At 54.4% G+C, this 23,792-nt stretch overlaps 3 protein-coding genes across 12 annotated transcripts in view; all 3 read left to right on the top strand.

Annotated features, from left to right (window-relative positions):
* The first annotated feature begins 645 nt into the window (after window positions 1-645).
* On the top strand, window positions 646-13,340 carry GOT2 (glutamic-oxaloacetic transaminase 2). The gene is made up of 10 exons (XM_074550930.1): window positions 646-805; window positions 6,062-6,218; window positions 7,377-7,505; window positions 7,860-7,919; window positions 8,039-8,200; window positions 8,641-8,745; window positions 9,617-9,767; window positions 10,431-10,596; window positions 11,526-11,676; window positions 12,157-13,340. The coding sequence occupies exons 1-10, from the start codon at window positions 660-662 to the stop codon at window positions 12,277-12,279; spliced, it is 1,350 nt and encodes a 449-aa protein (XP_074407031.1). The 5' UTR covers window positions 646-659; the 3' UTR covers window positions 12,280-13,340.
* A 919-nt stretch (window positions 13,341-14,259) lies between these two features.
* Window positions 14,260-21,886, top strand: SLC38A7 (solute carrier family 38 member 7). Of its 4 annotated transcripts, none has more exons than XM_074550929.1 (12): window positions 14,269-14,398; window positions 15,297-15,401; window positions 15,606-16,006; window positions 16,234-16,432; window positions 16,520-16,664; window positions 17,377-17,475; window positions 18,207-18,264; window positions 18,574-18,688; window positions 18,915-19,062; window positions 19,145-19,344; window positions 19,613-19,667; window positions 19,760-21,886. In XM_074550929.1, exons 3-12 carry the CDS (start codon window positions 15,740-15,742, stop codon window positions 19,860-19,862), a joined length of 1,389 nt encoding a protein of 462 aa, XP_074407030.1. In that variant the 5' UTR covers window positions 14,269-14,398; window positions 15,297-15,401; window positions 15,606-15,739; the 3' UTR covers window positions 19,863-21,886. The 4 variants fall into 4 exon arrangements, with proteins under 4 accessions (XP_005490806.1, XP_074407030.1, XP_005490807.1 ...); XM_005490750.4 differs by having other exon boundaries at window positions 15,566-16,006; XM_005490749.3 differs by lacking the exon at window positions 15,297-15,401 and having other exon boundaries at window positions 14,260-14,398; window positions 15,566-16,006.
* A 947-nt stretch (window positions 21,887-22,833) lies between these two features.
* The window catches only part of CNOT1 (CCR4-NOT transcription complex subunit 1), a 55,508-nt gene continuing 54,549 nt past the window's right edge, over window positions 22,834-23,792 (top strand). For all 7 annotated transcript variants that reach the window (XM_074550926.1, XM_014269704.3, XM_074550922.1 and 4 more), the window contains exon 1: window positions 22,834-22,989. The gene's annotated coding sequence lies outside the window, so the exon portion shown is untranslated. The remainder of the gene's footprint in view (window positions 22,990-23,792) is intronic.

Raw genomic sequence — 23,792 nt, 5'->3', positions numbered from 1 at the left:
TGTTACAATCCTGTATAGCTCACTGTGGCCCAAGACTGCCCTGTGTAGACTTTTATGGCTCCATATGGTGCTGTGCAGTCCTATACAGCTCAAGTACAGCACTGTGCAGCCTAGCATGGTGCATCACCATCCTGTATGTCCCAGTATGGCCAAGTATAGTCTGGTACAAGGTGGCCCAGCACAGCCTAGTATGTCCCAACATGTCCTAGTTGAGTCCTCCATATCCCAGTACAGCCTACTACAGCCCAGTATAATGTAGGACAGCCCAGTACAGCCAGTATTGCATGGTACACGATGGCCCAGTACAGCCTAGCACGGCCCACTACATCCTAGTCGAGTCCTGCATATCCCAGTAATGCCCAGCACCGCCCAGTACAGCCCAGCACAGCCCAGAACCGCCCAGCACCGCCCAGTACAGCCCAGCACAGCCCAGAACCGCCCAGCACCGCCCAGCACAGTCCAGCACAGCCCAGTACAGCCCAGGACCGCCCAGCACCGCCCAGCACAGCCCAGCACAGTCCAGTACAGCCCAGCACAGTCCAGTACAGCCCAGTATAGCCCGGCACAGCCCAGCACCGCCCCGGACCGAGCGGCGCGGCTGCACTGACCCGTAGCGGCCGCCAGGGGGCAGCGCGGGCGGTGCCCGGGCGTGGCGGCGCATGCGCGGGGCGGGGCGCTCAGCCGGCGCCCGTGGTGTGAAGTGCCCGCCCGCCGCTGCCACCACTGCCGCTGCCGCCATGGCGCTCCTGCACAGCCGCCGGCTCCTCGCCGCCCCGCGCCTCGCCGCCGCCGCCTCCCGCGCCAGGTGAGGGCTGAGAGGTGGCTCAGCCCCTAGGGCCGCCCGCCGATGTGGGTGGAGGGGTTTTCCCGCGACTGAGCCCCGCTCCAAGGTGGCGGTGGGGGGAGGCTGTGGGAAGCGGGTCCCTCCGTGCGGCCCGCGGCTGACGATGCGCTGGGGATGGGGGTTGCCGGGGGGACGGACCGCGCTCCGATTGGCTGGGGAGGGGGGTTCTCGCGCTCTGATTGGCTGCGGCCCAGCGCGGCGCCCCCCGCCTGCCCTTGAGGCGCCGCCGTGGAGGGCGCGTCGGCACCGGGGAGCCCCGAGAAACGGGGCCGGGGGGGAGCCTGTGCCTTAACGGCGGGCTGGGGACACCCTGTGCCGTGACCGATGGGCTGGGGACACCCTCTGCCTTGAGTGATTGGCTGGGGTGCTGCTAGTGATGTACATTGTGCTCCGGGGCACGAATGATGTGGTCGATGAGAGTCTGGACGTGCCCAGGCCATGTGCGCTCGCAGCGCCGAAACCAGCAGAGTCCTGGGCTGCATCACCGGCAGTGCAGGCATCAGGTAAAGGGAGGGGATGCTGCCCCTCTGGTCTGCTCTGCTGAGACCCCACCTGCAGCACTGCATCCACTTTTGGGGCCCCAGCACAAGAAGGACATCAACCTGTTCGAGCAAGTCCAGAGGAGGCCACAAAGCTGATTAGAGGAATGGAGCATCATTTCTGTGGGGAAAGGCTGAGTGAAAAATCTGGGCTTATTCAACCTGGAAAATAGAAGGCTTTGGAGTGACCTAATTGTGGCCTTACAGTATCTAAAGGGGCTACAAGAGAGCTGGAGAGAGACTTTTGACAAGGGTGTTGAGTGCCAGGACGAGGGAGAAAGGGTTTAAATTGACAGAGGGCAGGGTAGATTAGATATTAGGAACAGATTCTTCCCTGTGAGAGTGGTGAGGCCCTGGCACAGGTTGTCCAGAGAAACTGCCTGTTGCATCCCTGGAAGTGTTCAAGGCCAGGTGGGACAGGGCTCAGAGCATCCTGGTCTAGTGGAATGTGCCCCTGGCTATGGCAGGGGTTTGGACAATGTCTGTCTTTCAGGTCTCTTCCAACCCAAACCATTCCAGGATTCTGTGTGCTGTAAAATGGGGCTGAGGTGGTGCTGTCTGGCTGCCCTGTGTAAGTGAGACCAAAGGGATTCCAGTGACCCCATGATCCATGAAATGGGGTGGGAGTAGTGCAGGCTGTGCTGGAGCTGTGCTCTCAGAGTTACAAACCCTGGCAGGAGCAGGCTGGGAGTGACTGTTCCTGTGAGCACCAGTCCTGCACCAGCAGCTCTGGATTCTGCTGTCTCTGGTCAGATAGAAGGATGGTGGAGCTGTGTGAAAAGCCCAGAACGTCCAAGTTTCCATAAAGTACAGCTGACCTGAGAGCCATGGGGCTGGGAACATCCCTGAGACCAGGTGACCAAGAAGCAGAGTGTGCAGAAGGATCTGGATGAGGCCTTGCTGCTCTCCAGAACTCTTTAACTCCTGACCCTCACTAGTGGAGAGGCCCCTAAGAAACAGTTTCCAGCCTACATCAGAGCAGGAAAGCAGTGGGTTTTTTTTAAATGCCTATTCCAGCAGTCACTACTGCTTCTAAGCCAGCCTTGAGGCTCTTCTCAGCAGGGACAGAAGAGCAGCTGTCTAGAACTTGTGTTTTGTGCCCATGGACTATAGTAGGCCTGTGAAAAGTATGGAGCCTGCTGGCATAAGCTTTGCTATTCTCAAGCTTGTTATACAGCAAAGTGTAAATTATCAAATTGCATTGAGGTCACCCAAAAGAGGTTGTTAAGTTTTGTAAGGAATCTCTGTGCACGGCCCCCTCTTTCCGTTCAGGAATAGTGGCTTATTATGCAACAAAGGAAGCCAAGCACTGATTAGCAGTTTCTGTTTCCTTATCTTCAGCAATGTAATGTGGTGCTCCAGCTGCTATCATTAATCTGTGCTGGGAATGCTCTTTCTGAAAGCAGAACAGAAGTTAAGAGATATGAAATGGTTAAAACGGCTCCGTTGACACACAAATGCTAATTAGGACGATAACTCAGTCTGCTGCTCTGATGTATCACAAGACAGCTATTTAAATACTTTTCTTGGTGGAAAGCTTATCCCAGAATCGCTGGGGCAAGGAATTTGTAGGCTTGGACTGCCCTGTAGTAGCCAGCAGCCTGTTGGCATTATTCATGTGTAAATATTTGCTTTAGATGTGATTTACATACAGCCTTTGGCCCCTCTGGCCCCTTGCTCTGCTCTGTCTTGCAGAACTGCTGTGGGGGCTCTGGCAAAGCTTCTGAAATCTGGGATCTTATGTGGCTGTGCCTCAGGGAATGTGGGCTGGCCTCTCCACGATGGAAACCTTCACTGGGCTTGTAAATGCTTGCTCTTCGGGCTTGGCTTGAGTCCTTAAGCACTTCTGAGGTCTGTGCACTCGAGGCATAAGTTCCATATATATTTTTGAAAAATGTGCAAATTTATGCAATTCCTGGCTCATTTTTCCACCTTCTCTGTCCCACTGCACTTGCAGTTGAGCATTAAACCAGCTCAGAAGACCAGCATGGCTGAAGAGTACAGAGACTATTTGGAGCTCTGATGAGCATCTGAACTCTGACTGGGCCTTCTGGGTGGAAGTCCTGTAGCTGGAGAATGTGCTTCCTTTGGCTTACATGGAGTATCCCTCCGGTAGTTCAACCCCAGCTTAAGTTTACCTCTGGTTACTTTTCTGCACTGAATACCTCTGGCCTGGCAGAGATGTGCAGTTTATAGCTTTGACCTTTATTCAAGCCCAATGTTCTTTTAATTGCTCAAAACAAAATACAAGGCAGTGCAGGGACAACAGTTAGGGGGCGTAGCAGTGTGTTAGGGTTTGTGGCCTTGGACCCCTAGGAGATCAATTTTTCCCAAACCCCTTTGGGAAAGCTTTGCCTCTGTGATCTCTTTGGTATCCTGATGTGTTTGGACAACTCAGCCTAGGCTTTTTTCCTGTCTCCCTGCAAGCTCACCTCCCTGGAAACACCAGAGGAGTTTTGTTTCGCCTGGAAACCTTCATGCTGAGAGCAGGAAAATAAGTCCTAAACCTACCCCAATGGTGCCTTAAGCCAACACAAAAACCGGCTCAGAACAAAGGTACTTAACTCTCTGGAGTGCTGCAGCTTAGGTAAATGCCTGCAGGATCAGCATTAATTGCAGCATGTTAGAGCTCAGTGACCTGCCTAAGCCTTAGCAGGATCAGGACCTAAATTCCCCAAACACTGTAAGCTGCTTGGGGAAAAGCCCAGCAGAAAGAAGGTGCTGTCACCATCTCCAAAGTAGCAGCTCTTTAAAATAGATAGCCAGGCTCCTGCAGCCCTTGATACCAAAATAATCCTAAACCAGGTAAACTGAAGAAAGCCACACTACTGCATGTTGTTTCTCTCTTTCTCTGCCTCTCCATTGCCAGGAACACATTGGGAGGTGTTTGTCCAAAGCTGCCTGAACCCGCAGCAGGAGTTTGCCCTGACAGTCCCCTTGACGTGTCCTGCTCAGGTTGGTTCCCCAGGTCACTCCCTCCACACTGGCTGCAGCCCCTGTCCCTCTCTCTCCGGAGGGTGTGTGTTGCTGGCATCTCTGACTCATCCTCCTTGCCAAGCTAATCCTATACTTAAGAGGTAATTAAGACTAGTTGGTGGTCTAAAAAACGTTAAGCACATCTTCCATTTTTAAACTACCTGTGGTGGCTCTACCTCTTCCTCAAAGCCTGTCAAAAGCAATAACAGGCTTTTTTTAAAATTTGGAAATGGTGTACAGAGTATTGTCTGAAGTTAGTCTGAAGAGGGCAAATGATTGAGGCTCCACGAGATGCAATCTATATACAGGGAGAGTGCAAAATTTTTCTGTAGTGAAATTTGGCCTAAATGGACCTAAAACAGGGACAGAATGGAGAGGAAAGATGATTGTGTGAGTTCTGCTGATCAGTGAGAGCTTCCTTAACCTTCATGGCCCCACTGCCCACAGATCTGTATCTGCCTACAGAGTCTGCATTACACATTCAGCAGGAGGTCTGGCTGGCCCTGGGCTGGCTCCAGGCTGCCTGCATTGCCTGGGGCAGGGACCAGCCCCGGGACAGAATTCCCAAGTTGGGAAAGGATCTCATTATCAGATGACATAGCCTTTCCTGGGCAGCAAAGCATAGTAAAGCTGATATGGCTCTCTGTGTGTTTCTCCTTCAGCAATCAAGGCTTGAGTTCTGTCCTCCAGGAGATAACCCAATCTACTTTGTATTGCACCCTTTGTTCCCCACTGAGCTGGGGGATCTGCGTAGTGAGTCAGGACACTCAGAGCTGCATGCAGTGCCTTCAGGAGGGGGCTGTGACAGCCAAATCCCTCTGCCAGGCAGGTTAAAAAACACCACACTGCTGTTCCTGCACTGTCTGCAGGCCTGCAAAGCCTGGACATGGGACAGAGCAGAGACTCTGGCCAAAGGAAATAACAGGTTTCTTTTTATAGCCTGGTCTGCTCTGCCCTTGACATTAAGAGAGCCTCTCCATCTTCAGGGTGTGCTGCCAGCCGGGCAGAGGCAGGTGGCTCCTTATTTTGGGGAAGCACAAAGCTCCTGATGCAGGGAGGTTTTGTGCTTGACAGCAGGGGAAGGGTCTTCACATCAGAGCTTGTCACTTGTCACACAAGGAACAAACTGTCTTCTATGATTTCCTGGAAAACAACATTTGTCTACAACACCAGGGGAGGGAGAGTTTGTAGGGCAAAGAGTGGAAGTACCTTTATTTTGTCAGCCAATGCTGGGAGAAAAACAAATTGGTTTTCATGTACTACAGCCTTTCCAGAAGTTTGGAAGAGACTCCATATTCATGCTTTTGTGCAATTGCCTGGCTCTGGCCAAGGTTCCCTGGAGGGGAATGACCTGTGCAATCCCACGTGCAGGCTCTGGGCACTTGTCCAGAGCATGGGAGTTCAAGGCTCCAGTTTCCTGGGCTCTGTGTGTGGTGTTAGCACATAAGGCAAACAGGAGCATTTCAACATACTAATGACTGAGAGGGAGTCAGTTATCTTCAGCCACAATGAACTGAGGCTCTTTTCCCATTCTGTAATACACAGTGTGACTTAAATGGTTTGGTTTTTTGGATAATTCTCTGAACACTATTTGTACCTTTTTCAGTGGTTTAAAGACAAGATTTCCCTTGTGGGTTTCTGTTGGTGCACATCTCTGCCCAGTTCTCAAGCCTCATGCTTAGCTTCTTGTTTCTCCCTTTAGCTCATGGTGGTCCCACGTGGAGATGGGTCCCCCCGACCCCATCCTGGGGGTGACAGAAGCTTACAAGCGTGACACCAACTCCAAGAAGATGAACCTGGGTGTGGGGGCGTATCGGGATGACAACGGGAAGCCCTATGTCCTGAACTGTGTTCGCAAGGTGAGCTGGCTGCTGGGCAGGGCCACATCCAGGTGCCAGGTACCCTCAGGGAGGCAGGGAAGGGGAAGGTCCCTAAGCAAGTTTTGTCTGTTGATCCTTAAAGTAAGCTCTGTCTCTAACAGAGCAGGACAGTATTTCTGGATGTCTCCCTTACCAGGACTATTCTTTTGAGACATGACAGAGCCATTAAGTTGTACAGGACAAAACAGAAAATACATGTCCTGTTCCCATTCAGGTAACTCTTAACTTGTTGCTGACTTCTATGAGCCCTGCAATGCACCTGTTCTCTGAAATTCAAGATGTTTCTTGAACAGGCTCATGTTCTTCAGGGCACCCCACAAGGGAGGAAGGAGCTGACGTTGGCCCCTTAGTGGATTAGTCTTAGAAATTCTGCTGAGCCGATACTACCCGTTTCTCCATAAGCCAGTCTAAAACTCCAGCCCAGGGTGTGGACATTGCCCTTGAAGGGATTATGGGGTCTTTTAGGGCTGTAGGGGTAGAAATAGGCTGTTAAATAGCTGGCAGCTGACACATGCATTGATTGGCTGCACTGACAGGGAGGGTGCAGGGAGAGTGCCTTTTCCATGTGTCTCATCAGTGAGGGGTTTAAAGCCATCCCTTGCCCTCCCTCTCTCTGTGCAGCTGGGTCACAACCAGGGAGCCTGGATTCTGTCACAGGGACAGTTTCCTGGTGGTGTGTGATTGCTGCCAGGGTCTGTGCCACTTCCAGCATGACAAGGCCCTACAAAAGGTTTGCTACCCTGGTTTGGGGATGTCTCCTACATAGAGATATCTGCCTCTCAGTAACACTTAAGTCTTGCTTTCCTGCAGGACAGTTCCTGCTTGGGCAAAGAAGTGTGTGTCCTTGTGCAGCAGCATTGACTTGTAATGGGCTGGAAGTGGTGCTCTCTTCTGGTGCCATGTTTCCTTGGCTCCATGGTACCAACACTGTCACCCACTGAGGGCTCTGGTGGCTGTGGGGTTTTATCTGAAATGTTGACTGCTCCCCCTTGCTTGGAATGAGCCCTGCAGAGAAACTCCTGTAAACCAACCTTTGCCCCTTTCGAGCAAGCAAATGTGCAGAGGAGTGACCTTCAGCTGTCCATCATTGTCTCCATGGTGATGCCTTCCTCACTGAGCCTGTGCCGTCCCTTCCAGGCAGAGGCCATGATAGCATCCAAGAAGATGGATAAGGAGTACCTGCCCATCGGGGGCCTGGCGGATTTCACCCGTGCATCCGCAGAGCTGGCTCTGGGGGAAAACAGTGAGGCCTTCAAGAGCGGCCGGGTAAGGAGAGGCCGGGACACAGGGGCAGGGAAGACACACGGTTTGTGTGTGGGTGCTCAGCAAATGTGGAAGAACTGCTGGGGTATTGATGCTTCTGAGTTGTGGGCTGGCTGGCCCCAAGGATCACTGCTTCCTCTGAAGGCTGGGGTGAAACAGCCCTCCCCAAGGAGGGGATTTAACCTTGCCAGGGGGCCCAACTCCCCGCCCTGGAGTTGGAGATAGATGCTGACCCCTGTGGTCCCTCCAGCCCCTTGTCCCTGTTTTGGTGTGCTGCTGCCAGTGCTGACATAGTGACTGTGCTCTCCCTGTAACACAACACGGCTACTCAGATGTTTTTTTTTTCTTTTCTTGCAGTATGTTACTGTGCAGGGTATTTCTGGGACTGGATCTCTGCGAATTGGAGCCAATTTTTTGGTGAGTGCCTGGCCAGCAGTGGAAGGAAAGGACATATTTTGACCAGAGCTGAATTTTTATGGTTTTCTAACTGCCTGTATGTATACAACCTGTTTGAACACTGTTTTTCTATTGACCAGCAACGATTCTTCAAAGCCAGCCGTGATGTGTATCTACCCAAACCATCCTGGGGCAACCACACTCCCATTTTCCGTGATGCTGGCATGCAGCTTCAGGCTTATCGCTACTATGACCCCAAGACGTGCAGCCTTGACTTCTCTGGAGCCATGGATGACATTTCTGTGAGTTGCCTTCCATGCCTGGAAGAAGGGAGGTCATGTGGGGAAACAGATGGTGATATTATTTTACCCTATATGTGATCATGAAGCTGTGTCAGAGGAGGTTTAGGCTGGGTATTGGGAAAAGATTTTTTTACCCAGATGGTGGTTGGGCACTCAAACGGGGTCCCAAGGGAAGTTGTCATGGCACCAAGTCTGCCAGGGTTCAAGGAATGTTTGAACAATTCAGGCACATAGTGTGGTGCTCAGAGTTATCCTGTGCAGGGCCAAGGAGGTGGACTCCTTATGGATCCATTCCAGCTCAGAATATTCTATCATTTTATGTTGCCTGAAGGCATTAAATCAAGGCTAGAAGCCTCACAGAGCTCATCTAAGCTGTCTCATCTGCTGAGGAGAATGCTCAGATAGCACTGATGATTCATTCTCTGTAACATCTTCCTTAGAAAATTCCAGAGAAGAGCATCATCCTCTTACATGCTTGCGCTCACAACCCCACTGGGGTGGATCCCCGGCAGGAGCAGTGGAAGGAGTTGGCAGCTACAGTGAAGGTAAGCAATGTCCCAGGGGTACTGTGCCATTCCTGGGCAAACCACATCTCTGGCCTTTCATGGGTGGCACCTGGTCTTCACTTTGCTAAAGGTTATTCCCTTTCCTGAAGGCAGCATGGGTATCATGTTCCTGACAGGAGCCAGCCAAGTGTACCCAGAAAGCTTCTAGCTGACCATTGGGCTTTCTGCTGGCACCTTCCCAGGAAGCTGGAGTAGGGAGACCTGAAAGGAGAGCAGCAGGGTTGAAAGCATGAGCTGTGATTGCTGGAGCAGAGCACCCAGTGCTGTTGTGTTAAAAATGCTGGAAGATCTCTCACATGTTTGGTGTCTCCTTGCTAGCTTCAGCTGCAAATAGATAGGGACAGATTCTACCTTTTCCTCCTTCCTGCTGCTCCATCAAGCCTGTAGCCAGTGAAATTGGCCTTGGAGATACTTGGCCTTAGTAGGGTCCTGAGAACTGGTAGATATCCAAGTGATCTCTGTGGCCTACAGAAGGGTATATCTAAGGGGCAGAGTATCTGGGGTATCTGCCTAGCTGACTAGAGAGTTCCCAGGTGATTTTCCTGGAAATTGATAATACAGAAGACATTGAAGTAGAGTATTTTATTACTATTGAATTTACTTCTGCTTCCTGGGCCAGACTTGCACATCCCATAAATGCCCCAGAGGATCTTTAGCTGCTGTTTTGATGTGTGCTGGGTAGCTGCAGGTTTTGGGCTGCTTTTCCTGTGGTGAATGAGGGGGAATGATTCTCTTTCTGAAGGAGAATCGCTGCAGGTGGACAGACCACTGTCTGCATGGCTTTTCTCAGCACTGCTTCTTGCAGAGGGGTGCTCAGCTTGTGTGACACTCTTTCCATCTTTGCTGGCAGAAACGAAACCTCCTCGTGTACTTTGACATGGCCTACCAGGGCTTTGCCAGCGGGGACATCAACCGGGATGCCTGGGCTGTGCGCTATTTCATCGAGCAGGGCATCAACATCGTCCTGTCGCAGTCCTTCGCCAAGAACATGGGGCTGTATGGTGAGTGGGACACATGACAAGGAAATCGTTTCATCCAGGCTGCTGGTGGGATCCCAGTGCCTTCAAGGTTTAGCAGCCAATGTCTTCCTGCTGCCTGTGTTCATCCTGCTGTACTGAGCAGGGATAACCCATTAGGAGCTGGTGGAGACCCTTCTACAGCTGTAGAAGGGATCCCCTACAGCTGTGTGGTGTTGGGTGCCACAGTGTAAGAAGGCTATAAAGCTTCAGAGAGTGTCCAAAGGAGACTGCAAAGATGGTGAATGGTCTAAAAGAGAAGCCACAAAAGGAGTAGCTCAGGACACTTGCCTTCCTCAGCCTGGAGAAGAGAAGACTGAGGGCAGAGCTCATCACGGGCATCAGCTTCCTCTCAAGGGGCAGCATCTGCTCTCTGTGACCAGTGACAGGACCCAAGGAACATAGAAGTGTGTCAGGGAGGATTTAGGCTGGATATTCGGGAGAGGTTCTTAACCTAAAGGGTGATTGGGTATTGGAACAGGCTCCTTAGGGAAGTGGTCATAGCACTAAGCCTGACAGAGCTTAAGGAGTGTTGGGACAATGCTGTCAGACACAGGAATTGTGGGATTCTTGGGGTTGTTCTGTGCAGGGCCAAAAACTGGACTGGAAGTGATCCTTCCAACTCTGGATATTCTGTGCTTCTCTTAGGAGAGCGTGCAGGTGCCTTCACAGTGATCTGCAGTGATCCAGATGAAGCCAAGAGGGTCGAGTCCCAGCTGAAGATCCTCATCCGCCCCATGTATTCCAACCCACCTGTGAACGGAGCTCGCATTGCCTCCATGATCCTGAACACCCCTGACCTGCGGAAGGAGTGGTAAGAAGAAATCTGTGATGTTCATGACAGTGAGGTCTCTTTGTGCAGCCCTGTGCTGTGCTTACTGTGTGCTGCTGTCACAGGCAGCTCTTAGCTTCAGCAACAGTCAGAACCTTGTTTGCTCTGGAGAAATCCCTACTTATGTCCTGGCATCAGCTGGGGTCAGTTTAACCTGACACAAACAGGTTTTTCTTGTGTTACCAAGGAAGAAAACTCTGTGTAAAGGAGGGGATAAAGCTCCCGAAGGATTGAGGGCAGCAGGAGCTGCCTATCCAAGAAGCATAAAAGTCTGAGGTGGTAGCCATGTAGTGTGTCTCATGTGGAGGAAGTGGAAGCATAAGCTCTCTGGGAATGAGACCCAGGAATGTAACCCTCATGCCCTAAGCCTGATTCCTGGCTGTGCTGTGCTGTTTTCCCAGCCCCTTGGTGCCGGGTCCCTCCCAGCAGCTGGTCTGGCAGAACAAAGGTTGGCAGTGTGCTGTGGGCTCGCTGGGGGCTGTGTTCTTCTGGCAGCCTGACACTTGTGCCTGATCCAGTGCCCTGCAGAGACATTTCCTAGCTGTGCTGCTTTGGAGCAGGGCCTGTTTGCCAATGCTACCCCTGCACTCTTGGTTTATCTGTAGATACTGTTTTATCTGGGTTTGAGCAGTGCTGCCATCAGGCATCCTACTGACCTGTGGCTTTCAGATGTGGGAAATGTCTATATTCTGGTAGTATGCCCAACAGCAATGGAATAAATAAAAAGAGGTCATCTTCTGGTATCAAGAGAATGGAGCAGCTCCCCCAGCTGGAGCTACATCTTCATGCTCATCTTCATCCCTCTATGGGGCCCCTCCAAGTGGAGAGTTGATTTTCTATAGCTGGGGTGGGGAGAGCAGCATTGGTGTGTTCTAGCCCTGCTCTGAATGGTTCCTGGGTTGGCTCCTCAGGCTCACAGAGGTGAAGGGCATGGCTGACCGGATCATCAGCATGAGGACTCAGCTGGTGTCCAACCTCAAGAAAGAGGGATCCTCCCACAACTGGCAGCACATCACTGACCAGATCGGCATGTTCTGCTTCACAGGGCTGAAGCCTGAGCAGGTAAATGCAATTCCAGTGGTCTCTAAGTGTCATTTGCAGTCCTTGTCAGTAAGTTTTTGACTGCAGATGCAAAAATGAGCCCTTGTAAGCACTTCTCAGAAGGAGCATTCTCCAAGCCCTAAGCACTGGCACATCATGGGGACCCCAGTCTTGCTCTGTTCCCTGCTCTACTTGGGGAGGTTGAAAGTAAATGTAGCTGTCATGTCTATCAAAGCAAGCAGTCACTTGGTGCTGCTCTGAAGTCACCTTAAAGGTCAGCTCAGGTGAGGTGACTCTTCCAGCTGAACATCTGCAGTGTTGCTGCTTGGCCTGAGAGCTGAGCAGCATCTCTGTTGGTGCACAGGGTACTCTGCAGGTAGTGGGATGCCCTATCTGCTGGCAGCCAGTTTGCTCTTTGAGTTTCAGCAAGCTGGGTAAATTTACACTTTGCTGACACAGCAGAGGTTGGCCTGCAGTTTGAACTTTGCTCTTTCATCCCAGGTGGAGCGGCTGATCAAGGAGTTCTCAGTGTACATGACAAAGGACGGACGCATCTCTGTGGCGGGAGTTACGTCAGGCAATGTGGGTTACCTGGCCCATGCCATCCATCAAGTCACAAAGTAAAGACAAAGGGGTGCCCTGGAGCTGGTGGCTTTCCCTTCCTCACCAGTCGAAGATGAGGAGGGAAAAGAAACAAGCAGAATACTTCAACCACAGCACTTGAAGCCGCTGCTGAATGTATCTTGTAGATGAGTTGTAGAAGCCTTGTCAAATCCATCCTGTGTTGTGGAGCAGGGACATAATTGCTGGCTCCTGCTCCTCACAGCCGTTCTTCCCTGCTGTCCATCCTTTCTCCATCAGCCCCAGCACCTATCTCTATGCTGGAGGAAGCAAATGCTTAGCAATGCCCTCCTACCAGCGTAGGCACCAAAGGCTTCTCCGCACACATTTCTCCATGAGAAGGCTTTGTGAGGCTTTTGGCTGCTGGCCCAAGCAGAAGCAGGCAGGGAGCTGGGTAGGCTGAGTTGGAGGGCTGCTCTGGTATGCTCCTCCAAGCTCCTCAGCCCGTTTCTGCTGCCAGCAGGCTCCATCCTCCATCATCCCAGCCTGGGGCTGGGCAGCACCAAAGCTGTCCTCCGACAAACAGCTCTGAGGACTTCTCACTACCAAACTCTGCTCCGTCGTTGGCTTCGCACTTTCCATCTGGGACTCTCCTTTCAGGTGTAATTCACAGTGGCATCAGTGCGTGGGGCAGACCAGTGTCCCTCTTTTCAACCTGTCTCACTTTCATACCTGGAGGTGAAACAATTTCTCACCCCTCCCCTCCCCAATAACAATCTCCTCTGAAAACTGCTCTCTGGTGGTCTCTGCCTTGCCCCATTCCTGTCCTAAGCCCAGCAGTCCAGCCCTTTACCTCCAGCAGCCCTCCCTGCAGTATTTGTTGCGTGTCCCAAAGCCAGCCAAGAGGCTGGCCCTGCAGCATGCCCCTCATGGAGGTGTGGGGCATCCTTCTCTGCTCTGTTCAACCACATTTCTGCTGACACCAGAAAACAGAGATCTTGAGAGAAGTCTGAGAGCTGATGACTCAAAAACCTTCTGTCCTTCTAAGCCAAGTGTCCCTGAGGTCCTGTGACTTACTGGACTCTGATTTTTAATCTAAATAAACTGGTGCATGGCTATGTTGAGCTGGGGACTTCATCCTGTCATTGTGCAGCTGGATCCTGTCCCTTCTGTGCACCAAACATTCCCTCTCAGGGCCATGCTGGCACAGGGGATCTTACATGACCAGTGAAACCCTCATCTCCTGAGAATCCCATGTAGAGAGGCAGTTCCCACCGATGGGCCCCAGGAGCACAGTGTCTGTGAACTGAGGTTGTCCAGGTGTGAGCTGGTGTCACGGAGCTGAAATTGAAGCCTGTGGTGTTGAACATAGGTGTAGCTAGCAAGAGGACAAATTCGCAAAAGCTGTCTGCCTTGGTACATGGGGCCATCTTTGGCCACTGCCCCACGATGGAGTGGAGCCTCCTTAGGCGGAGCTGGAGGCATTAGCTTTTAAGTCTGTGAGCTGTCTCCATCCACAGGCACCTCTTCCCTCTGCAGCCATACCAGGGTATTTAGCAGGGCAGTCCTCATTTCCCATTCCTGCCCAGGGCAGCTGTGTGCCCATTGGAGCTGGGGCAGGTCCAGTCTGGTGCACCTGTCCCGGTGTAGTGCAGGTTGTTGCCAGACTTGCTGGAAGGCTGGATCCTCCCGCCGCTCCCTGACAGAAGGTTTCCGCTCCCACGCCGCTTGTTTACTGGCCCGATGCCCACAGCCGCTGCTTGCTGTCCTTTGTGCAATAAACCGCTTTCCATGCCGCACACGCCGTACGTGCTGCCCCACGGCTCTGTGGTTTCCTGTGCTGTGGTCCCCGGTTCTGCGTGGCTCTGGAGCTGCCGCCTCCTGCCCTCTTACCCGCGTGGGGCCGTTCTTCTGCTCGTTCTCTGTACAATAAAAGCACCCTGGAGCACAGCTCTGTCTCTCGCCGTCTCCTTGCCGCGGGTCCCCGCAGGCTCAGCCTCTGGGAAGGGCTACCCGAAGGGGGACTTTCCCCTTCGGATATTCCCCCGCCTCCGGGGCTGGACTACAACCCCCGGCGTGCAGCGGGCAGGGCGGAGCCGCCGCCGCGCCGCCGCCGCCGCCGAGCTCAGCCGGGGCTGGGGCCGGGGCCGAAGGGAGCGGAGCAGGGCGCGTTCCCCGCCTGGTGAGTGGGGCCGGGATACGGACGGACCGGGGGGACACGCGGGGAGCTCAGTGACCGGCCAGGGCAGGAGCCTGTGCATCCCCTGCGAGCGCGGGCGGCTCCGTGTCACCGGTTCCGGGCCTTGCTGCTCCGGGCGGGGGGCGCCGCGGGTCTGTCGAGTCACCCTCGGTGCAGCGCCTGCTCTCGGGGTTTCTGGCTGCCAGAGTATGGCGGCTTTGCCTGCAGGGGAAGGACACCCTTCAGCATCCTCCCCCAGGCCACGGGAGAAGCATCGACCCCCTGCAGCATCCTCGGCCGGGTGGGAACTTCAGCCCACGCGGACCCTCCGGCCTGTCCCTCCACGGTCCTACCCACGCCCCACGCGGCACAGGGCGGCCCTTCCTCCCCTGCCCCAGAAATCTTTACAGAGAATTCATAGCACAAGCACAGAGTTTAAATAGCCCAGAAGCAAGGAGTGAGCTGGACAGGTAGAGTCTCTGTAGATGTCCTCTAGGAATTTGCAGATTTCCTTGAAAAGAGATTTCTCATGTTCATGTAAACTCCTGCAAAATCCTGCCAGGTTGTGAGGGTCGACCTCCTCCACCTTGGACACATCTGGGATGAGATTTGGACTTTGCAACCCCCAAGGGCTGTGATGCTGGAAACACCTTATCTTCAAATCCAAAAGCTTCTGAGACATCATCCATCTCCTGCTGGTTGTCACCCTGGGGGTGCCCAGGAAGGGGCCAGTCCTGCTTTTCCTGTTGACACAGTATTTCTGCTGCACACAGGTCATTCCTGTTGAGCCCAGCCTTGCTCTTTACTCAGGAGCACGTGCTCAGCTCTGTCTTGCAGAGCTTGCAGAAATTAGGGCTGGAAATCAGGAAGTGAGCCAGGACATTGGGCCTTGTGTCCACAGAAAGGCGAGTCCTGCTGTAAAGCTGCAGCTCCTCAGCCCCACAGCCAGGGCTCAGTTCCCTATCCAACAGCAGTTGTGACCTCTCCCTGATTTGAGGGACAAGAGGTGAGTGCTCCTGCTATATCTCTGCTGATGCATGTGTGCTATGACCCCCCCCAAGCTAAGGTCTAGGAACTCAGCTCCCCTGTGCCCCCACCTGATGCCCAGGTTGTCCCTTGTTAATATAATTTAACTAACACTTAACAGTGTCATTCTTCATCCCCTTGTAGGAGTAGGGAGGTGCCTGACTCCCGTGTTGCTGCATTCCAGCCTGTTTGTTTGCTGCCCTTCCTGCCTGATGGAGCCAGTGCTGGCTGAGGACCCTCCTCGAGGTGCCCGGCTGAGCCTGGTGCAGGAGCACTAGTGGGACGTGGACAGTGGCGTGTGCCACCTGCGAAGGGACAATGGCTCAGGGCACTGGGAGCATCAACAGTGACTACAAGGATTGGGAATGGAGTGATGATGCTGGCGAACGGGCCAGGCTCCTGCAGAGCCCTAGTGTGGAGACGGTGCCCAAAAATTCAGAGAGCCAAGGAAATGGACTGGGGGCCACATCGGCTCTGGGAGCTGTCTTCATTGTGGTCAACGCTGCTCTCGGGGCTGGGCTGCTCAACTTCCCTGCTGCCTTCAGCATGGCTGGTGGTGTGGCTGCAGGCATCACCCTGCAGATGGTGAGTGGGGAAGGGACAGTCCCCCATCCCACCATGGGAGGGTGCATGGGAGGGACATGTGGTGCCCCAGAAAGGGCTTGGGGAGGACCAGACTCCTAGGAAGAAGCTCTTTGGGTGAGGTGCACCAGAGATTCTCAGTGTTTTCAGGGGTGGCTGCCTGGGGTGGCTGAGGGAACCTTGCCATGTTGTTGGCTCAGTGTTCCCTCCCTGTCTGTCTCCTATCCCAGTGCATGCTGATCTTCATCATCGGAGGCTTGGTCATCCTGGCGTACTGCTCGCAGGCCAGCAACGAGCGCACGTACCAGGAGGTTGTGTGGGCTGTCTGTGGGAAGGTGCCTGGTGTGCTGTGCGAGGTGGCCATCGCTGTTTACACCTTTGGCACCTGCATCGCCTTCCTCATCATCATTGGAGACCAGCAGGACAAGAGTAAGTGCCTCCCATGGAGCAAATAATAACCAGTTGTTGTCCCTTCAGCTGGAAGGGCCACCCTGACCATCTTGGTTGTCCCCACAGTCATTGCTGCTCTGGTGAAGGAGCCTGAGGAAGTTGGGAGCAGCCGCTGGTACACAGACCGCAAGTTCACCATCAGCATCACCGCCTTCCTGCTCATCCTGCCCCTCTCCATCCCCAAAGAGATTGGCTTCCAAAAATATGCCAGGTGGGTGGGAAGAGCCCTCTGGGCCTGGACGTTGGGGTGGGCCAGCCAGCACCCACCTAAGCACAGTTGCAGAGGACGGGGACTGGAAATGGTGTGGTTCTTGTGCCATATCTGCCCACTCATCCTCTGCCTTCCCATGCCTCAGTTTACCTATCTGGGAAGCAGAGGAGTGGCTGAGCACGGTGCAGCCACAGTGTTGTACTTCAGGGCTTGTGTCCCTCCCTTCTGCATGCTGGAGGAAGCAGGGAATGCTGCTTTCAACTACATTGTCTCCTATCTTTGGAGATGGCAATCCAGCAGAAAGGAGAGCCAGAAACTGTCCCTAGGCTGGGTGGTCTGCAGGCCAGCCCTGCTTCACCAAGAATCTTGGTGTGACCTGGCTGCTGGAGCTGCACCAGCAGGGGCACCAAGGAGTGTCAGTGCTTCAACACTTGCCTCTTTCTCCAGCCCAAGCCCCAAGTCTGGCAGGTTTGCCACTCAGAGAAGGATGGGATAACCCCCAAATGCAACAGAATTGTGTTGGCATCTGCTTGGGGGACAGCAGGTGACGTTTCCTGGTATATTCCCATGGGAAGGGAAACAAAAAATGTGTCTGATAGGCAGGAGTGGGGTAGCCTGGGCTGTGCCAGAAGATGGGGACGGAGAGTCTGGGAGGAGACCCTCCATGAAGTGGGGAGGCAGAGCACTGACAGCCTCCTATCCCCTTTCACAGCTCCCTCAGTGTGATTGGCACGTGGTATGTCACAGCAGTCATTATCATCAAGTACATCTGGCCCGACAAGGAGCTGGTGCCTGTGGAGATCCCCACCAGGTGAGAGCAAGAGACACAATGCTGTCAGTGCCACCACAGCTCTGCAGAGCCAGGCAGGGCTGTGGGAGTGAGGGCTGCAAAGGCAGGGGATGAATCTTTCACCAGTCCCATCCCTGGTCCTGGGGACTCTGCATGTTGCTGCCAGAAGCTCCCAAATGGCTGCACCTCTGCGTGTTTCAGAGGAGCAGGTGGTGAAGAGGAGGAAAAGGACCTCTTAAAGGTCCCCATGGCTCCATCACAGATTTTGATAGCACTGATTGGTTTTTATCTCTGACATATCCAGGCCCTGGATTCCCTGTGCCATGCTTGTGCTCACCCAGCAACAAGGGCTGTGTCTATATTTGGATGATTTTGGTTATTTCCTTAACCAGCACAACCACTGTGGCTTATTCCTTTCCTCACAGTGTATATTTTTGGATCCAGCGCGGGAATTTTATGGCAGACCAAAGGTTAAAACAGTTTTTTTGCACTGCCCAACTAGATCCTTATTTTTTACTGATACTTTCACTTTTGTGTGCTCAGGTTTGGCTGTTTCTGTCTCAATGAAAGACCCTGTTCTTCAGGGAGTACTAGGTCCCAAGAAAATCCCATTCCATGCAATGGCATCATGCTGGTTGGGGGAATGCAGTAAGACAAAGACACTGAGCACTCCCAGCTCATCCTCCCCTGGTGCACTGGATGGGGATCACAGGGGATTCTGGTCTCACTGATGGGTGTTTCTCTCCTTCCAGCCCCTCCACCTGGACAGCTGTCTTCAATGCCATGCCCACCATCTGCTTTGGGTTCCAGGTAAGGCCATGAGCTTGGCATTCCCCTTCCATCCTGTGGTTGCTTGGACGGCAGACTAAAACCCTGCCCGTGTGCTCACTGCCCAGCTTTGCAAGGAGACTAAAGTATTTTTAACATCTCACCACCTCTGGATGGAGATGGATCCATTTTACCCCAGCTAGGATGTACAGGGCATCCTGTCCCCCACCTTTTTCTTCTCCAGTGACAAACCTGGGAGACCATGATATCCCAACAAACACAGAATATCATGAGTAGGATTCTCCATGGTTCTGCCCATCACATATCCCCACTGTCTCTGTGTCCTGGCAGTGCCACGTGAGCAGCGTGCCCGTCTTTAACAGCATGAAGCAGCCAGAGGTGAAGACCTGGGGGGCAGTGGTGACAGCAGCCATGGTGATTGCTCTGTTTGTCTACACAGGCACTGGTAAGTGAGGGGACACGGTGTGAGTGTGGCACAGTCCTTGGAGTGGCTGTGAGCCTCAAGAGGGCAGGGACCCTCTGGTCAGCAAGGGTCAGAGGGAGAAGGGAGGAGAGTCCATTGAACACCTCTGCAATGTGCCCTGTGCCGTGTCCATCCTAGTTTGGTCCTTCAAACAGATGTTCAGGAGACTTGTCCCTGTCCTCTGTGCTGACTGCTCCCTTCCTGACAGGCATCTGTGGCTTCCTAACCTTTGGAGCTGGCGTGGAGCAGGACGTCTTGATGTCCTACCCCTCCAATGACATCCCTGTTGCCCTCGCCCGGGCCTTCATCATCCTCTGTGTGCTGACATCCTACCCCATCCTGCACTTCTGTGGCCGGTGAGCGCTGGGAGAGCTGGGGCTGGTGTGGGAAGGAGGAGCAGCACGAGGAAACCCCTCTGTCCTGGCTTTGTGCCCACAGGGCTGTCTTGGAGGGTCTCTGGCTGCGCTATACCGGGGTCACGGTGGAGGAGGACGTGGTTCGGGAGCGGAGGAGGCGCCTGCTTCAGACCATCAGCTGGTTCCTCCTGACACTGCTCCTGGCTCTTTTCATCCCTGATATTGGCAAAGTCATCTCTGTCATTGGGGGCTTGGCTGCCTGCTTCATCTTTGTGTTCCCAGGTAGGGATCCTGGCATGCTCAGGGGCTGACAAAGGTCTCACAGCCTTGTGTCTCAGAGAGGGAGGGGCAGGATGGAAACACAGGAACCAGGAGATTTTTAGAGGAGGACAAAGATGTGGTGAGAGGCCAGTCAGCAGCCTAACTGTTTTGGCTGGACATGGAGTAGCCCTCTGTAACAGGGGGTGCAGCTCCCTGTTTTATAGGGTGTCTGTTCAGTCCCCAGTGGGCAGTCCTCATCTGGTTCTAATTTGCCTTCCCTGCCTTTCAGGGCTCTGTCTGATTCAAGCCAAGCTCTCTGAGATCCAAGAAACCAGGGCAATCAGGTAACTGAAATGTGCCTCCCCTCTCCCCCATTCCCCTGTGGATACTGGGCTAAGAACCCCTCTAAATATTCCCTGTCCTCCTGCATCCACAGCTGGTGGGCCCAGGTCTGCTATGGGGTGTTCATGGTCACCCTTGGAGCCTTCATCTTTGGACAGACCACTGCCAATGCCATCTTTGTGGATCTTACAGCCTGACTCCTCCAGGCTGGACTGCACTGCTGCTGCTGAGGGGATGGAGATTTCCCCTAGGACCAAAGGGAAGTGGGAAGAAAACATGTTGGTGTGTTGGGAAGATCCAAGTGAACCGTTGTGACTCGGGGCTTGGCTGAACAAGCCCTGTGGTGGTTTGTATCTCATTGTCTTAAGGCTGCAGGCAGTCAGGCTTCTCTCAGCCCTGGCTCCCTGCTGAAGCCAGAGCAACACTACAAGGGGACCTGTCATCCAGGGCAAGCTCCTTCTGCCCCTGGAGTAGACACCCCTCCCTCAGACATCACTAAGGGGTCATGGCTGGGGTTTGCAAAGCCATGCTGCTCTCATCTCTGTACCCTTGTGCTGGTGGAGCTCCTCTCCACAGCTAAAACTCCTTCTCCCAACTTTGGAGAAAGAAGCAGTGTTCTGCATAAAGGGAAATAGTAATCATGTTTATCTGACAGGGAGACATCCCACAGTCCTGTTCTGTGTCAATGTTTGGTTGATCTCTGGTTTCCTGCTGGTCTCCTGCCTCTACTCTCACATCTCCCTCTGCCTGGGCTGCACTTTGTGTTACAAAGGGTTGCCTTCAGCCTGTTTGGGTTTTTTCTTTTGAGGACCAGAATGACCCTGGGGTAGGGACATGCCAGTGCAATGTTCTCCTTGCCAGGGGTTGCTCACTCAGAAGAGAAGCTGCTATGACAGCATCAACCTACTGAAGACACTGCAATGGAGCAAAGCTCTTCTCCAGATTTACAATCCTGTTCTTCCAGGTGTCCAGGAAATGGGACTGGGCCAGGTTTTAAAGGATGCTTTTGGGATAAAGCAATCAGTATTAATTTGTTTTAGATTGTTCTCTTGGTCATTTACACTCTCTATGGCTGGTGTTGCTCTGGGCTGTCCCTTTGTTGCCTGTCTGGATGATAGTTTCATTCCTGCTTTTTCTGGGTTGAGCAGTTCCCCCAGCTGCGGGTTTGGTTGGGGGTGTTAAACCTCAACAGCAATGTTCTCTTGTTCTGTCTTTGAGTTTCTTTTTATGTTGTTTGGCTTCTAAAACCCTTGGGGAGGGAGGAATTCAGGGATAGCTGTTGATGCATCTCTGATGAGGGTTCAGCCCAGATTTGTGCAGAACCTGGCCCTTCACCTCCTGCATCTTCTGGAAGCAGCACAGGCTGTTGTGGTGGGAAGGAGAACCATGGCTTGTGCTCCTGCACTTCTCAACGTGGCTCTGTCCTGCTGCTACCAGTGGCTGCAGGAGGGGTGACAGCACGTGGGTGCTTCCCACATGGAAACATTTGGTATTTCCTTATTAACACCGAGTGTAAATGGGGACCTCCCCATTGCTGCTTGGGACACGGACAAGTCTCCTGAATGGAGAAGGAGGAGAAGGAGGAAGAAAAGCCCTAAGCACAGCAGGAATGTTTGAGAGATGCTGTGAAGGCACAGATCCCTCCTGCCTCTCCCAAGGGATCTCCAGCATCTCTGCCCTCATCTTTTGACAAACCCAGGCTCCACCAAACCCCCACTGGTATGGCACTGGCTGTGTGCTGAGCCCCTTTGCCAGGCTCCTGCCCAAGAGCAGGAGCTGGGACTCAGGGAGCCTTTGGCATAAAGAAGATGGCCAATTGTCCTGGGTGTGGGGAACACAGAGCCACCTCCCGTGGAGCCCAGCAGAGATGCTCAGCAGATGCCAATGCCAAAATGCCTTCCAGTGCCCACCCTGCAGGAAGATGAAAAGGTTTGGTACCTGGTGGGTCTTGTGGCTCTGGCTTTCCTGAAGGTGTGCTAGGCATAAGGAGGTCCCTTGGCCGAAGTGGACGAGGACACAGTGTCTCATGTCACCTGAGAAACACCTGGGCTCCCTTGGTGCCCCTGTGGCTGTGGGCTGAGCGAGTCTGGAGGTGCTGTGGCCGTTCCTGTTTGCCTTACTGCTCCCGTTTACAAACACTGGCCTTTTAACATGTATTTTGTACATGCAGAAAGTGGAGGGAACTCAATAAAAGTGACATTGTGATGCGTGTGTCAGGCCAGCACGAGGTGATTTCTGTGGGAGATGCTCCTGGGTGGGATACAGGGATGAAGCCATATCCTGAAATGCCATCCCAGCTCTCCGAGCTTTGGGATGGATGGTGTGGAGCTGGGAAATCCCACTGCCTTCCTCAGGCCCTCATTCTCCGGGGTATCTTCGCGCAAAGGGCCAGGGGATGCCGGGGGAGGCTCTGTGGGCTCCAGTCCCGGTGTGGCGCCCCAGTATCGCTCCCCGGGACCGCCAGGCGGGTGTGGTGTGGCTGGGAAGGAACTGAAGGGAGTTTCCACTTCGGGACTGAGGCCGGCAATCCGGGAGGGTGCAAATGGAGAGAGGATTTCCTTAGAAAGGAAAAACCGCGGCTGGAGCGTGCCGGGCCGGGGGCCCTGAAGGACCCGCGGCCCCCGTGTTAAGGAGATTTGGCGGGGGTGGGGGGGGCGCCTGGGCCGTACCAAGGCAGGGCGAGGGAGGGGACGCCAATTCATGGGCCTGTACCACGGCGCTGCGCGGGGGGGAAACCGTTCCTGGGCTTGTACCACCTTCGGGGGGGAGGAAACAGCGAGGCGAGGGGAACGGGGCGGGCCGCACCACTCAGGGAGGGGTAACCCCCCCGCGTGACTCCGCGCGCCCTTTGGCACCGCCCACCACTTCCCCTTCCCGCCCCGCCCCCGCGCGACGCCCCTCGCTCATTGGCCGGTCTCGGCAGAGCGGGTTGGCCGGCAGCGCGCACGCGCAGACCGAGAGGAGTTCGGAGCTCTGATTGGCTGAGAGAGTAGGAAGGCTTTCTGCCCCTCCCGGCCAATGGCGCGCGGCTCAGGCTCCGCGCGGAGGGCGGCAGGGTGCCCTCCCCCGAGGTCGCACGGCGCTGATTGGTCAGCCCTCACGAGGCCCCGCTCTGTGATTGGTCGAAGGCCCTTCCGCGGGGGCGCGGCAGCTCCGCGCGCATTCCGCCCCTCCGCTCCCCCCGCGCCCCCCCCGCGAGAGGACGGGGGAGGGGAAAGGCCGCGGCGCGAGCGCGCGACCCCATCCGCCATTTTGTATCGGAACGGCGGCGGCGCGAGAGAAGCGCGCGAGCGGCCCCGGCCCGGCCCTCACGACACCGCCGAGGTGGGAGCGGCGCCCGCCCGGCCCCGGGGGGATGCTCTGGGTGGCTGTGGGGGCACTGCGAGCTTCGGGGCGGTGGGGGGAGATCTGTGGGGACGGGGCCGGAGGCAGCGGGACCGGGCCGGCTTGCGCTGGGGGCAGCGGGGCCGGCTGAGGCACCCGCCCGGCCGGGCCGCCCGCCGCGGTGTGCGAGAGGCGGCCGAGGGACCCGCGGCCCTCTCCCCCCGCACTCCTCCGTCTTGCGGCCGCCCCTGAGCCACAGAGGGAACTCGGCAGGGTCCGGGCCGGAGCCGCGGGTGTTCCCTGTCCGGTGGCGGCGGCAGCGGCTGCGGCGGCGTCGCGAGGTGCGGGGGAACCGCCGGCCCTGGAGCTCAGCGCTCCCCCTGCGCTTGTGTAACGCCGGCGGTGACAGGTGGAGCTTTGAGCACTCCGGGCCGGGCCTGCCCCGGCCGGGCTCGGCGGCCTCCGTAGGAGATCGGTGTTGTTGTAACTTGCCCGCAGAAAGTACGGAAAAAGTGAGCTGTAGTAAATAATCCGGTGACATAACCTTCTTGCAGACCACAGGAGAGAAATCCTTCTCAGTGCTGTCCTCCAGTTAAGAAAACGCTGCCCAGTGAAATGGACTTGTGTAATTCTCAACTAGAAATAGCAACAGTTGGGTGTCTCGACAGATGCTGTATCAGTACAAGATCTTCTTTACAATAGTTTCCTAACTTAGATTAGTACCATTTATTCCTTATACAGGAAGACTAATGAGTACTCATAGTTTAATTTCAACAAACCACAACCAATTTGGACTGTATTTA

Source organism: Zonotrichia albicollis, chromosome 13, assembly GCF_047830755.1.
Source record: "Zonotrichia albicollis isolate bZonAlb1 chromosome 13, bZonAlb1.hap1, whole genome shotgun sequence".
Lineage (NCBI taxonomy): Eukaryota > Metazoa > Chordata > Aves > Passeriformes > Passerellidae > Zonotrichia > Zonotrichia albicollis.
This window is presented reverse-complemented; position numbering and strand designations above follow the sequence as displayed.